Source organism: Pleurodeles waltl, chromosome 8 (genome assembly GCF_031143425.1).
Source record: "Pleurodeles waltl isolate 20211129_DDA chromosome 8, aPleWal1.hap1.20221129, whole genome shotgun sequence".
Lineage (NCBI taxonomy): Eukaryota > Metazoa > Chordata > Amphibia > Caudata > Salamandridae > Pleurodeles > Pleurodeles waltl.
In genome coordinates, this window is record NC_090447.1 from 832,737,649 (window position 1) to 832,752,839 (window position 15,191).

General features: G+C 43.7%; 1 protein-coding gene across 5 annotated transcripts in view; it reads right to left on the reverse strand.

Moving 5' to 3' along the window:
• CARS2 (cysteinyl-tRNA synthetase 2, mitochondrial) overlaps nt 1-15,191 on the reverse strand; it is a 387,142-nt gene that overhangs the window by 371,240 nt on the left and 711 nt on the right. The window contains exon 1 of one of the 5 annotated variants that reach the window (XM_069205119.1): nt 13,926-14,324. The exons of 3 other annotated variants lie outside the window; for them this stretch is intronic. In XM_069205119.1, the coding sequence (XP_069061220.1) occupies nt 13,926-14,128 (203 nt within the window). In that variant the 5' untranslated portion in view covers nt 14,129-14,324. Of the gene's footprint in view, nt 1-13,925; nt 14,325-15,191 lie in introns of those variants that run through there. One more of the 5 variants, XM_069205120.1, reaches the window with a different exon arrangement.

Below are 15,191 nucleotides of genomic sequence, written 5' to 3' on the forward strand. Positions count from 1 at the left end.
CCTTTAATTTTGTAAATCGCGCTCCCGCCGTCGCGGGAAGCGCTGTGACCGGAGGAGGGGCAGGAGCCCTTTAATTTTGTAAATCGCGCTCCCGCCGTCGCGGGAAGCGCTGTGACTGGAGGAGGGGCAGGAGCCCTTTAAATCTGTACCGCGCTCCCGCCGTCGCGGGAAGCGCTGTGACCGGAGGAGGGGCAGGAGCCCTTTAAATCTGTACCGCGCTCCCGCCGTCGCGCGAAGCGCTGTGACCGGAGGAGGGGCAGGAGCCCTTTAATTTTGTAAATCGCGGGAAGCGCTGTGACTGGAGGAGGGGCAGCAGCCCTTTAAATCTGTACCGCGCTCCCGCTGCGCGGGCGAAGCCCGGGCGAAGCCCGGGCCAAGGGCGGGCCCGTCCTTCGCCCGTCCTCAACCGGAAGAGGCCGGGCTGGGCCCCCCCCCTAACGTCTACTTCTTCTGCCTGTGGAATCTCCATCGGGGTGCTGTTTCAGATACTGTGTGAGTTTGTTACCAAATATGGGGAAAAGAAAGTCTAATGTTCAGAAGGGGGAAGCCGGGTCCAGCTCCCTTCAGTCCTCCATTACTAGTTATTTATCCTCTGTGATGGGGGCCATTGAATCCGAACTTGAACATGTAGAAGAAAGGATTGGGGCTGTCCAAAGTACTGTTCAACACCCCCCCTTGGAACCTACCATCCATATTTCCACTTTTCCAAGGACTGGTCCTTCATCACTGATCTCGCCTCTGAATACCAGCCAGTTGGGCGCCGATATACTCCCCACAACCGACCAAATTAATTCTTCTCTCCTTTTAGCTATTCCTCCTCCTGAAAGCTCTTGCTCTCAGGCCGATTCTCCCCCTTTGAAGAAGAGGAGAGCCGGGAAAAAGCTCAAAAATACAAAAAAGGCCCTGGGCTCCAATAAGAATCTACCTACCTCCCTGGCCCATAGTGACCAACCCCCAATCCCCCTGGTCTCCTTCCCCGAATGCCCTCCGAGTAAGGATGCTCCTGAAGATCTTTCTAGTTTTATTGACTTGACACTCAAATCCTTTTGCGCAACTCTTGAGGCAAAAATTTCCACCTTGATCGCTAGGAAGCTCGATTGCTTTTGTAACGATGTGACCAGGTTTTTATCTAGTTTTTTAAAACCAGGTCCTTTATGCACGGGAATACTTCATAGCCCCGAACCAGCACATCAGTCTACTCCTCCCCCTACTTTGGTACCCCAAGGAGTAAGTAATTTTTTGCCTGATCCACGAACCGTCTCTGGTCAAGGACCTTTCGCTGACAACCCTGCATCAGGGCCGATAAGGGAAGTTTATTCCTCTAGAACGCATGACAAAGATCCTACTAAACTTACTAACCATGCAGACTTTTTACATTTACCAACTGCCTGCAACCCGTACGTTCTGGTTCTCTCAAATGTTCCTCCTCTGGAGTGCTCCAAACAAGAAGATACCCACTCCCTAATTAGAAAAGCTGGTCACTGGTTGAACTTCAATTTCAAATCCAATTGTTTCCACAATGATAAGATTCTCATGGCCCGAAGAGTGAGGAGGGTAGGACACTCCAAAGTATTGGAGGAGGGAGACTATGGGCCTGATTCTAACTTTGGAGGACGGTGTTAAACCGTCCCAAAAGTGGCGAATATACCACCTACCGTATTACGAGTCCATTATCTCCTATGGAACTCGTAATACGGTAGGTGGTATATCCGCCACTTTTGGGACGGTTTAACACCGTCCTCCAAAGTTAGAATCAGGCCCTATGTTGTTTTAAATTTTGCTAATCCTCGTTCAGTAGACAATTTTTTGACCAATTTGGACTACTGTAAAATGTCAACTAACAGGATTCAAATACATCCCCTGTATCATTTTTACGACCCTGTGCTCCTACCAAACCGCATTGTCACTAATTCTAGTATTCGCAGACCAGATTTTGAAAGGCTTCATTTACAGGTAAATGTACCCTCTAGCAACCGGTTCTCGACTCTCAGTCACCTTGACGTGAACGATTGACTATCGGTGACCCACCCCTGTTCTTCTAAAAAGGAGAGACCAAAGGCTGGGAATGTCCACGCTGAATGTATCTGGGACACAGGAAAGCCTGATTTGGACCTGAAAGCTCCTATAAATACTAAAGTTCTAATGTCATGTCCTGTGTCTAGACCATTAACTCTGCTTAGCTGGAACATAGCAGGGCTGCGATCTAAATCTGATAATTCGGACTGGAAGAGCTTCATTTCCTCCTACGATATAATCTGTCTACAGGAGACCTGGTCCAAAGATACGTTCCTCCTGAACGGTTTCACCTCTTTGTGTCAGCCGGCATTAACCTCCCAGATGGGGAGAGCTAGTGGCGGCCTCTTAGTTCTCGTTTCCGTACATCTCCCGCTTTTAAAAGTGTCTTTAATCTGGTCTTCCCTTTATTTTATGGTTGTCCTAGTCTCTATTTGTGGCCAAAAGGATATCCTTATTTTAAACTTTTATAACAATATCCCTCGGGGCCTCCTTATGGGTCATTTGGAAGAGGTAACGGATTTTATAGATTCTTCACATGCTTTGCAGAATAGTGACCTAATTATTATATGGGTGGGCGATTTCAACACTCCTCTGTGCAGCAAAGAACACATGGACCTGTGTGCCTTTCCTGCTGAGGGCAGAGAGTCAGTATTTCATTTTAACCATACATCTGAAGGAGATGCCTTAAACCTTTTTACTTGTAAATTTGACTTGGTCCATGTTACCGAGAAATTGGCCCCTGACGCCTGCAATATACCAACCTTTACAGGGAATTTGAGGGGGAGTATTATCGATTTCATACTTATCAGCTCCTCTGATTTTTACGTAATTCAAGAATTCAAGATTACGCCCCACTGTGCGAGTGATCATAACCCCCTTAGTATTATATTGGACCTAAAAATTATTCAGGCACCCAATAATAAAAGCTTGAGCGCTGCTACTGTTTATAATCCAAACTGTGGCATACGTTTAAAATGGGACAAAATAGATCCAAAACTTTTTAACCAGGAAATTGTAAGAAGTAGGTCGGACTCGATTCAGATGTGTCTCTCCCAGCAGTTAGATTCTGACCGCATAGTGCGTGAATTTGAATTTTTAAGCACTGACATTTCACGCGCCTTGGCGGAGGACAGGCCTGCGAAGGGGCCGGCGGCCCACAGATGGTTCGACTCCGCGTGTTCATCTGCCCACAAAAAACTCAAAGATGCACTTAAAGCAGTTCCTCTCTCCCGTCAATTAGTTAAAATAGCCAGAGTTGATTATAAGGCTGCCATTGACAAACGGAAATCAGAAATTAGGTCCAGGGCCTGGGGCGATCTTTTGGCTGCATCTGAGCAGAAGGACACTTCTAAATTTTGGAAAGTGATTAATCACTCATACTTTTCTGGTCACCACTCTTTGGCCGATGACTGTCTTATTACTGAGGATGTCTGGTTAACTCATTTTAGGAAAGTCTTCTGTTCAGGAACCTATGAGAATTCGCATGTAAATCCTTCTGCACTTTTCAATTTAGATTCCAAACTAAGGCCCCAAACATTATTTTTGACCTCCACGAGGTCAAAAATGCTATTAATAGATCAAGGCAGGGAAAAGCTCCCGGCCCCGATGGGGTTCCCGCTGATCTTTTTAAATCAGAAATTGATCTTTGGGGTCCGCTAGTTACAAATGTTTTGAATAGTGTGGTAAACAGTAACGTGCCCCTTTCATGGAAATCGGCCATTATTGTTCCTATCTTTAAAAAAGGTAATAGACAAGATCCTTCCTGTTACAGACCAATCTCTCTTATTGATTCGACGGCAAAGATTTTAGGTAGTGTGATCTTGTCCCGGTTAGAAGACTGGGTGTCCGAGGCCCAGATTTTATCCCCTATTCAATTTGGTTTTAGACCTGGTGTAGGCACAGTTGAGCAAGTTTTAAACTTGCAGCTGATACTCAGCAAATATGTGACAGTCAAAAAAGAGTCTATTCACATGGCTTTCATTGATCTAACCAGTGCCTTTGATATGGTTAATAGGTAAAAGTTATGGCAAATTTTGGAAGCCTTAGGCTGTGATCCGCCTCTATTGGAGCTTATTAAACACCTACACACAGACCTAACAATTTCTGTTCAGGTCGGCTCACATGGGCAGAGAACCTCCCCCATCCCGTCAACTAGGGGCGTAAGGCAGGGAAGTATCTTAGCCCCTTTTCTCTTTCTGATTTATTTAAATGGGCTCTATGATTCACTTTTAAAACATGCAAAGGACATACCGAAGATGGGTCAGAGACACCTTCCAGTTTTATTATACGCTGACGATGCAGTTTTAATTGCCCGTACTGCAAACGGTTTACAGGGACTACTGGATGTATTTTACGATTTTATGCTGAATCTGGATCTGAAAGTAAATTACCCAAAGACTTTTGTTATGACTTGTGGCCCACGCAATACAAAGTTTAAACTATTTTCTATGGGAGCGCACACTCTTAATAAGGTCAAAGAATTTTGTTATCTAGGCATGTACATGAGTTCTTCTTTGTCCTGGAAGACACACATTAATTTTAAGCTCCAACAGTTGATAAGGAACAATGAAGCAATTTTTTGCTTTTCAAATAAACTAGGTCACAGACCCCCTGCTCAGTTGAAAACTCTTTATAATTCCAAATGCACTGCATCAGTCCTTTATGGGGCAGGCGTCTGGGGCTATAATAAAATACCGTCTCTTCAGAGTGTAGAAAATAAATTCCTGCGCAGATTATTGTTGGTTCCAAAATGCACCGCAAACATAATCTGCCATGAAGAACTGGGTCAGTGCTTTTTGGAGGACAGGGTCTTTATGGCTCCCCTACTGCTGTGGATCAAATGTTGGTCAAACCCTATGGCAAGTTTGGTCCAAGACTGTATCACTGATTGTCTTCAATTGGAATACTCAAATAGGATTCCCTGGCTTATGTTTCTGCAAAACTCCTTTGAGAACCTAGGGCTTAGATATATGTTTGATGATCCCCATCTATTAACCACAAACTCTAGGTCTGTTTTGAAGTCTACTTATTCCAAGCACATATCAGAGCTGAGATTTTATAGTTCCCTGAAATTGAAATCTTTTGATTCTTATTCTCGGACTGTGACTGTTCCATGCCTTGAACCCTATTTGTCTTGGTTTTCAAGTTTTAAAATAATTTCCTTTTTAACACTTTATAGACTTAATCTAATTCATTTTAAGGTAGCTTTCCCTGAACCTTGTTTCTGTAAAAAGGATTTACCGCTTTGTCCCTGTGACTCCAAATCAACCCAGAGCACTTTGCATTTTTTTCTTTTTTGCCCTTTATATGCTGCACCTAGAGGGGCCTTTATTTTACCCACGTTACGTCTTTTTAGACCTATTCATTATAAGGAAGCCCTGCTATACCTTCAGAGATTGCCTAATATCCAAATTTGTCACCATGTATTAGACTTTGTCACAGCTTCTTTACGCATTAGGAAAAGGCCTACTCCTTTTTAAATATTTTATGTACGTATAGTATATCTTTTTAACGCTAACATTTGTACTTTTCTGACTTTGTGATTTTTAATCATGTCTAGTATATTTATCTATGTATGTCAAGGGGTTTCAGATTGGATGTTCATCTGGTGCTTCCAGTAATGGTTTTAAAGTTTTATTTTACTATTTATAGATTGGGAAATGTGTCTTGGTTTGTACTTTTATGGCAATTGCCGAATAAAGTTATTTGACTGACTGACTGACTGACTCAGTGTTCATGGGATTTGTAGTTTAAAGTTTTGTAATGTTTCATTGGCTGCTGTTTTGTCAGTAAATGAAAGAGAAAGCATAATCCGAAGTCTTTGGTCCCGACATAGAATCATGCAAGTGGAACGCTGCACAGATGAAACGTAACCCAAGTAACCAGCAACTGCCACCTTTTACCATTGCTTGCAGGATCCCAAGCAACCACATAGGAAAACTGCTAAAAAACTTCACAATAAAGCGGGCCAAGTCAGGAGATGTTTCACGATTCCTAGGAACGCGTAGTTCCCCGTCACCCTAAAAAATGCCAAGTAAATATCAGTGGGTCCTCAACCAAAGATGCAGTGTATGCCACTCAAGAAGACAGTGTACACAGCTACATATAAAATGACACTGGAGCCTTGCTAAGATTGAAAAGTAAGATCCTTTAGTAACAAAGACCCACGACCGCATAAGCCACCGATCAAACCCAGGTAGAGCAGGCAATTGACTAATTGCCCAACACTCAAGAACCTGGCCGGTAACCTGATGTAATCCTGGTTTCAAAGAATAACGCATAAGACATAAACAACAGACCACAGCTTGAAATAACATGAGAAAATGGCCTACTACACCCCCTTCCTAAATATACATATAAATGTGACTTTGTGTTACTGCCTCTTATGTAAAGAGCTCCAATGCCTTTGGGTCTACTTTGTGCTATATGAAAAATCCGAAAAAACACCTGGGGCAGCTCAGTTTACTCTGCTTTGCTACCTCTGGCAATTATCAGGCCAAACCCCATCAGCACTGCTTACAATAAACCCTGCCTGCAGCCTGGTGGCCCCGAGTCCATCCGAAGACACTCTCTGGCAGTCAATGAGGAGGCACTTCTAGTTATCACGCATGAATTCAGCAGAGCACTGAACTCATCCTTTGTACATCAGGGTCAAAGACGTGGCTAAAAAGAACAAAATATTTGGTAACTATTTTGTTGGTCTTGCGCCTACAGAAAACTGCATACAATGTAACTCACACAACTTAAACAAAAGATAAATGCAAGTAATCTGTGAGAAAGACACCTTTAAGTTATGAAACCTAAACTGTTTAATATATTCACTGCATAGGTATGTGTGTGCGTAATTATAGAGAAACAACTGTTGGTGCAGTGGTGAATCGTGGCGTGTATTTACAGTGCCACAACGTCCCTGCCAAAGCACTGAGAATACGTAAGTCATTGTTTTAAAGTGCCAGAAATTTGTAAGAGGAATGTCACTCTATAAGTACACGAAAACTATGGAAACAGCACACAGAAGCAATCTCTAACCTTGTCAGTAATTGACTGCTGCTGCAGTCTTTTCAGTGACTAGGGTGATCACCCGTCCGTAAATTTCACAGACTGCCCGTAATTTCGCTCTGCCGTCCGTGATGAAAGGCTTAACGGACTGCATTTGTCTGTAACTTTAGCCTTTCACCACAAGGACAACGGACGGCAGAGCGAAACTACGGTCAGATTAGTTTCCCCAGCTGGTTTCAAAGGCAGGGAGTCTCCTGTGCTCTGAGGGAGGGAGGTAATGTGAAGACAATGAGGCAAGTACCCTCTAACTCTTTCGACCAGGGTAGTCAATTAAAGTAAATTAGTGGTCAAAGCAAGGGGGAAGTATACCTAGACTTCCACGGTGATCTATTCGCTAAGTAATTGTACATATACAATTTATGTAGCATCAATAATGATTTCTTGCTGTATTATGCTTTTACTTTTACATTTTATTGCAGGAAAAATTGCTATATTTTCTAAGGCAGGTGCTCCTAATTAAAAACAGTGAAAGTGAATATTGTGCGGATAAGCGAGGGTGATATATACAATATATACAGAAAGTGGTTTTAAGAACAATATGGACTTCTAACGGCTCTGTCAATCCAGGAAGCCCTGAAGTCACCTAAAATTTCTTTACAGTTTATAATCCACATTCAAAAATACGTCAATGTTTCGACCCCAAATGTAGAGATAAATCAATAATGGGTCATCATCAAGACTAATAATAATGTCAGGTCGGTAGCACCTAGGGATAATATAAATATCCAAATTAATATAGGCCTTATTGATCAATATCAATGGATAAATATGTGGGTGGGGCTGCAGCCCTCACCTAAGAACTCCAGAATAGGATTAGGATCTTGTGGTCTGAGGCATCTTCCTAATGGGAGAATGATATACAGTATAGTATTCTGTTTGGCAATGTATCGTAGTAGGTATATTCGTACATAGTCAATGACTACTTACATGTTAGGTAGTGTAATAAGGATCGAAGGCGTCATTGAATTACGGTCTAGGGATGTCAATCCGGTAAGAACAGTGTACTGTATGATGCATTCAAACACTGCAAGCCCATCAAGAGATGTGGGCTGGGACTCACAATATCTAAAAAATATATAAAGGCAGACCCAAGTATAGGTGGGAGGAGTGTGGCAGCATAATAGGCTGTATATATCTGCACTTACTCATGAGTTAAATCAGGCAGTCTACTCGTGTAGCCAGGGGAATTCTTCTGGCACCGCACGTTGACTCATGTAGTCGGGAATTTTTTGTTTAATGCAAGCCGCAAGCTCGTCTGACGTGTCGGCTTATGTGGAGAATGTCATCCATTTTGGAGCGACCAACTGCTCCTGTCATTGGTCCATAAGGGAACCAATCAGGGTTGACAATTTGGTGTAGTTCAACGGCAGCAGAGCGAACAGCGCTGCTGGCGCTGGAACCAGAGCTGGAAAAGTTATCTTTCTGGTCCGCTGGCAATACGCGTATGGAATCGCACGTGTACTAATCAAAGGTGAATCAGGTAGTTGGAACAGGAAAGTGGAGAATCCTTTTCTGGTCCGCCGAGCGAGTGAGTGTGCGGGAATGGAACCCAGTAGCGTGCTGAACTGAGTGGAGGCAGTGCTCTGAGGGAGGGAGGGGCAGACAGATAAGAAACAGACCTTCTTGCCAGGGTGTCTCCTTCCCTAAAGAAACGCAAATGTGGGCAACTAGTAAATCTGCAAATGCAAAGGGGCTTGAAAACCTGCATTGACTTTAACCAAAGGAGTCACTTGAAGCTTTCTGATGCCAAAGATATTTTCTTTTAGAGAGGTACTGTAATGGTGTTCCAAGGTGAGCTGTGGAGTGTGTGGTTTTAATGGAGTGTTATAAAAATTGTTAGTACTAGGTATAAACTGTATATTATTCAAATCTGTATTTGAGAAGCACTTCTTTTATTTAACCAAAATGTATCTGCGCATTTTGTAGCAGCCTTGTATTTATATAGCGCTTACTACCTCTGAATGCATGTTTAAAATAAGGACTTACAAATTCACAGTTCTTTCAGGGACCTCAGTACCTCATAGTACTAACAAACATTGGCAAAGCCAATAGGTCTCGTCTACGCAAGAGTTATTGGCTTTGCCAATGTGTTTTAGCCATGTTATGCACCAGAGTGGCTGCTGTTCAGCATGGCTAAAAGTTAGTGGCATAGAGGTGTGGAGTAGAGTGGCATGGGAGCAGTGACGTAGAGCCCAGTGGTGCAAAGTACAGTGCAGTGGGGTACAGTGCAGTGGCATGGAGTGGCGTGGGACAGGGTAGAGTTTCATAGCATGAAGTGGAGTACGTGGCATACAATAGAGTGGAAGAGAGTGCAGTAGTGTAGAGTGGTGCAGTAGCATACAGTGCAGAGTAAACTTGTGTGGCAGAAAGTGCAGTGGTGTAGTGTGGAGTGGTGCAGTGCAGAATAGAGTATAGTGCTGTTGAGTGCAGTCGCATAGAGTGGAGTGATGCAGAGTAAAATGGCATAGAGTGCAGTGGCATAGAATGCAGTAGTACAGAGTAGATTGGTGTACAGTATAGTGGCGAAGAGTGCAATGTTGCAGAGTAGAGTGTCAGTGCAATGATGTAGAGGGGAGTAGAGTGGCACAGAGAGCAGTGGTGAAGAGTACAGTGGTGAAGAGTAGAGGGCAGTGGCGTACAGTGCAACTGTTTAGAGTGCATTGGCGCAGAGTGCAGTGGCATAGAGAGGCATGAGGTAGAGTAGCACTGAGTGCAGTGGAGTAGATTGGCATTCAATAGAATGGCAGAGAGTGCAGTAATGCAGAGTGGTGCAGTGTCATAGAGTGCAGAGTAGACTCATGTGGCATAGAGTGGTGCAGAGTGGAGTATTGTAGAGTGGTGCAGTGCAGAAGAGTATAGTGCCTAGAGTGCAGTGATGTACAGACAGTGGAATAGAATGCTGTAGTACAGAGTAGAGTGGTGTAGAGTGTAGTGTTGCAGAGTAGAGTGTCAGTGCAGTGGTGTAGAGTGGTACAGAGAACCGTGGCATAGAGTACAGTGGTGCAGAGTAAAGGGCAGTGGCATACAGTGCAGTTGTTTAGAGTGCACTGGTGTAGAGTGCAGTGGCATTGAGTGGCATGGGGCAGAGTAGAGTGGCATGGAGTGCAGTGGAATAGAGTGTACTGGTGAAGAATGTAGTGGTACAGAGTAGAGTGGTGTAGAGTATAGTGGCGGCCAGTGCAGTGTTGCAAAGTAGAGTGTCAGTGTGCGGTGGTGTAGAGTGCATTGAACTAGAGTGCAGTGATCAGACTGGCATAGAGTGCAGTGGCGTAGAATAGATTGTTTCAAAGTAAAGTGTAGTTGCATAGAGTGGGGTGCAGGGTAGAGTGTAGTGGAATAGAATGCTGTGGCACAGAGTGCAGAGGCATAAAGTAGATTGTTTCACAGTAGAGTGAAGTGGCTTAGAGTGGAGAGGTGCAGGGTAGAGTGGAGTGGCATAGAGTGTGATGGCACAGAGTAAAGTGGTGTAGAGTGCCGTGGCATAGCGTGCAGAGGTGCAGAGTAGATTAGAGTGACGTACAGTGTATTGATGTAGAGTGCATGGGCGTTGAGTGTTAAAGAGTAAAGTGCCCCAGCATAGAGTGTATTAGCTTAGAGTGCAGTGGAGTACAGTGCAGTGTTGCAGAGTGGCATATAGTGGACTTATGCTGACTAGATTGGTGTTGCCTAGACTGGAGTGGTGTAGGGAGCAGAGGAGCAGAGCGCAGAGGTGTAGAGAGGTGTAAAGTGCATTGGCATAGAGTAGAGTGGTACAGAGTACAGTAGAGAGGCATAGCGTGAAGTAGCATAGAGTGCATTGGCATAATGTGGAGTGGTTCAGAATAGAGAAGAGTGCAGTGCAGTGGCATGAGTGGCGTAAAGTGGAATGATACAGAGTAGGGTGCAGTGGTGTGGAGTGATGCAGAGCAGAGTGGAGTGGAGTATGCATGGTGTGGTAACACACTGCCTTTACAGACAACACATTTTTGATTGAAATGACCATTAGATTTGCACAGATATACAGTTTTTCAAATCAAACTATACTGTGCACAGACGATGACGTGTGGAAATTGCATCACCTAATGCAATGATTTGTTTTAATCGTATAAAGGTATTTGTTTCCAGCACAGTTCAGAATTAACAAAAATGTGCTTCATTTGTACTCCTAATTCTGATGTTTATTTAAATGTTGTCATGCGATAGATAAAAGTATTTCCTAACCCCAGTATCCAGCAAGATTGTCCCATAAATCCTCTCACTTTGAAGTCAGAGAAAGAAAAGTAAATACTAAGTTCCCACCAAAGACAGAGCCTGACATTTGACTTTGTTCTTTTAATGCACAGCAAATGTGATGAGATAAGAACAAGATTTACAGGCCTGTTTACAGAAAGGGAGCAATCGGAAGGATACTGTAAATAAGGTTTTGGCAAGGGAAGGGACGAACTCAAGCTGCATAGCCTAAAACAAATAAAGCCAGCAAACTGAAAGCAACAAAATGTGAATTACAAACCACAAGGCCAATGGCAAGCAACGGGTGGAATGCATTCACAAGGAAGCACTATGAATGTACTTAAAGTGACATCCGTGGGATACTTTGTAGGGAAAGTCCAGTATTTTAGTCCAGTCCATATCTTACAGAGGTTTGGCCGCATCAATCACCCAGGTAGTACGACAAGAAGGCCTGGAGTGGTTTTCATTTTGCAGGAAAGGTCTGTACACCCATTCTATCAGTTTGCCACCAGTTCCTATGGTGTAGAGCTTCTGGCACACCTCTTGTAGGGTTAGTGCTAGGTGGCAGACATGAAATAGGGCATTTAATGATTATTTGAGGTGGTTGTAGGTAAGGAGATGACCGGGGTGAAGATGGTAGTCTGCCACAAGGGTTTGGAAATTTAATAGCTCGACGTCCCGGAACAAATCCCCCAATTTTAAGATACCTGCAGCATGCCACTGATGGAGTTGCTCTGAGCACACCAATTCTGTGTGAGTGGGAAGGCTTAGCAAAGGTAGTTCAGGAGCATAGGGTTTCTTTGTGTCAGTGAGTTTACAGGCTCTAGCAAGGCAAGAGAAAGCTGTGCATGATAACCCCAGATGGTGATCCGTAGAATGGTCAGTAGGAAACAATGAGCAGTACATTAAGCCTTCCTTAAAAGTATTTACTAGTAAACCCCATCTCATACAGGGATGTGGGCAAAAAGCCAGTAGCTTTAGAGTGGAAAGAGCTACACGACGGCGCCGCAGCGACCAAATCAGATTTGTGGAATGTCTGAAGAAGGAATGAAGGATGAGCAGGGAATGGTTTGCAAAATAATACTATCATTGGGGTAGAACACCATCTTCACTAGTGTCATGTGGACAACTACAGAAAGCAGAAGAGAAGACCAAAAAGCAAACTGGGCTTGGAGGGACAGTAACGCTCTGCCGATATTTCCATCCTGCAAATCAGTGGGAGAATGGTAGATATTAATCACTAGGTATCAAAAGGTTACTGGTTTCCAGTTCAATCTGAGATCTGATTGTATATAAAGGGGAAAACAGTGCCATAGGTAATTGAAACACTAATTACATTTTAAAATTCTTACATTTTGTATGTGCAATTTACATCCCAAATATTTTGAAGATTCTATGTGTACTTGACACTTAGGGACAACCCAGATCACTAGTTTGGCTTTTGCCCAGTTTCAAAACCATTTAAAGACATGGACAGATCAGGCAATTGCCTTGCACAACCTTGCAAGGGGTATGGCCCCTGCTCACCCTTCACAAGCACGAACAGTGGACCATTGCACCAGAATAGTTTGCCAAGGTGGATAGGTGTTGCTTGTTCAACCACTTGACAGTGCCTCTTCTGTTTCTCTACTGTGTGCAGAGACAACTCCCCAGGTTCCCAATACCTTCTGTTAGTCTTGGTGGACCCATCTTGTCTGATTTTAGGAATTGTCCCACCTTGTTCTCCTCTTCCTTATATATCCAGTTCTTAGCAACAACCCTTTGAATCACTTGCTGTGGATCTCTCATTTGATCTTGATTTCATCCTCCTCTTTTATTATCTTTGATTGGCAGTCCAGGCTCCCATTTCTGAGATAAATGTAGAGTCCCAGACATACACTCTAGTGCTGTGAGACTACAGAAAAGTTGTCGGTACCTCTCATCCTGACATTACGTGTGAGGCTGTCGCCCCACACCATCTGCCCTGCCTTTTAAAAAAAAAAATAGGATGAAAGTCCATGGGCGATTGGGATAAGCCAGATGTTTTTGTTCAATTTGTTTAAACTAGCATAAGGTTAATTACCTTAAGGTTTCCCAAACTGTTTGCCAGGGGGTTAAAAATGTTCAGAAACATAATCAAAATGTTGCTATTACTTTCTCTTCAAGAAAGATTGGGTAGATTTGGGTTGGCGTGATGACCTTGTCGCAGTACTCAAGGGCATTAATTTACAACTGAACAAGGACTTAATGTGACAGCTGAATGTAGCATAAAAGAAGGCAATCACAAAAAGACTACAATGAATAAATAGTGCTATGTTAAAAAAGAGTAAATAAATGCACTGACAACATAGTGAGGCATGGCCTCTCTTGCATGTGTCTGTAGAACTGACGTTTGTTCTTAAATTTTTGTCCTGAATTTTGACCCTTTGTCCTGAATTTTTTTACAGTCCAGAATGTGCCTCAATGCCAGGTGGTCACCCTATCAGTGACATAACATTACTACGCCCAGTGCCTTGTGATACAGCGTTGCTCTTCCTAAAGCCACTTATCGTTGGAGATGTGTATAATGAATACGTGAATGAAACCCACACAAGAAACCATAGCTCAAGAAGGACAGTTAGTCATCTTATCAGTGTAATCAAAGCGCAAAATAAAAATCTAACCAGGTAACCACTCCTGGGCGAGCAAGGACGAGGGGTTCTTTAGTCCTGGTCAGGCTGTTGTAAACATGTATGCCTGTGGGATATCCTGCTGGTGGAACCCAGGCCGCCTTTCTGGTGCCCCTGCTATCCACGTAAAGCGATGACAATCTTTGCTGGGCTGCAGCCGAACGCACCGCACCTCGCCGAACCACGCACACCATCATATCTGCAATCGCGTGCAAGTGTCAGGCAGAAACTGAATGGTTCTCCGCCTTGTGCTAACTAACCAGCACCTCTGCCCCGCTGAAGCGTGGACACCGAACATGCTGTAAGCCATGAACAAGTGAAACGGCAGTGGGCTGCCAGCCTGCATCCGTTGCGCGACACGATGGCCGCCATTTTAAACTACTCAATTTTCGTGTTTGGTGACTGGAACTCTCATTAATTTAAACACTCTTTTGTATTGGGTGAAAATGCCCACGGTTTTCTACTTTTTGCGTGGGTTTATGCAGAGTCTGACGTGTTGCTATTTACAATATTTCGACATTTAAAACTAGTTACATGTAGAGCATTATGATGCATTAGCTTCAACTGCAACGTAAAATAAGAGTTGGTGTGCTTCAAAACGAACATGTGCTGTCTTTTTAATTTTTTGTATGAGTATAGTAGTGTTTTAAAGTTTCAACAATTCAAAAGCAAAACGTCAACATGGCTACCGAAGTGCGCAAGGGCAATTACGTTTTGAAGTGACGAGCCGCAAGTACACACAGGGGTGGAGTTAAAAGGTGGCTTTTTCTGAACCAGAAGGGGCGGATTTATTAATTCGGACAACTCGGACGCACAAAGTCTTTGAGATCTAGGGTGGCGTCTTTCAAAGCACAGCGACAAGTCGTTAAGTGTTCACGGGGTGGACCTCACGGGAGACCTTTTTCTTTCTTTTTTTTTTTGAGAACCTGGCGAGGGGGGTTTATAAATTCCAGCGGCCAATGAAGACGGCCGGGGGTAGAGCGAACACCCAAAGCAGACTGTATGTACAGCCAGAGACTAGTGTAGTCTCCACCCGCGCTTCCGCTATAAGCTAAAGGATGTCACGTGACGATTTCATGGCCATGGGATGGTTTTAGCGTACTAATAGAGATGATAGGCTATATGTATCCCCACAGTGATTATTCCAGTCGTCGTCGTGCAAAAGTGGCTTTATGAGGCACAAAATATGGCCACCGCAATTAGTTGCCTGTTCGACCTGACGAAACAATAAGTGCTAAACGCACATTTATGCTTACACAG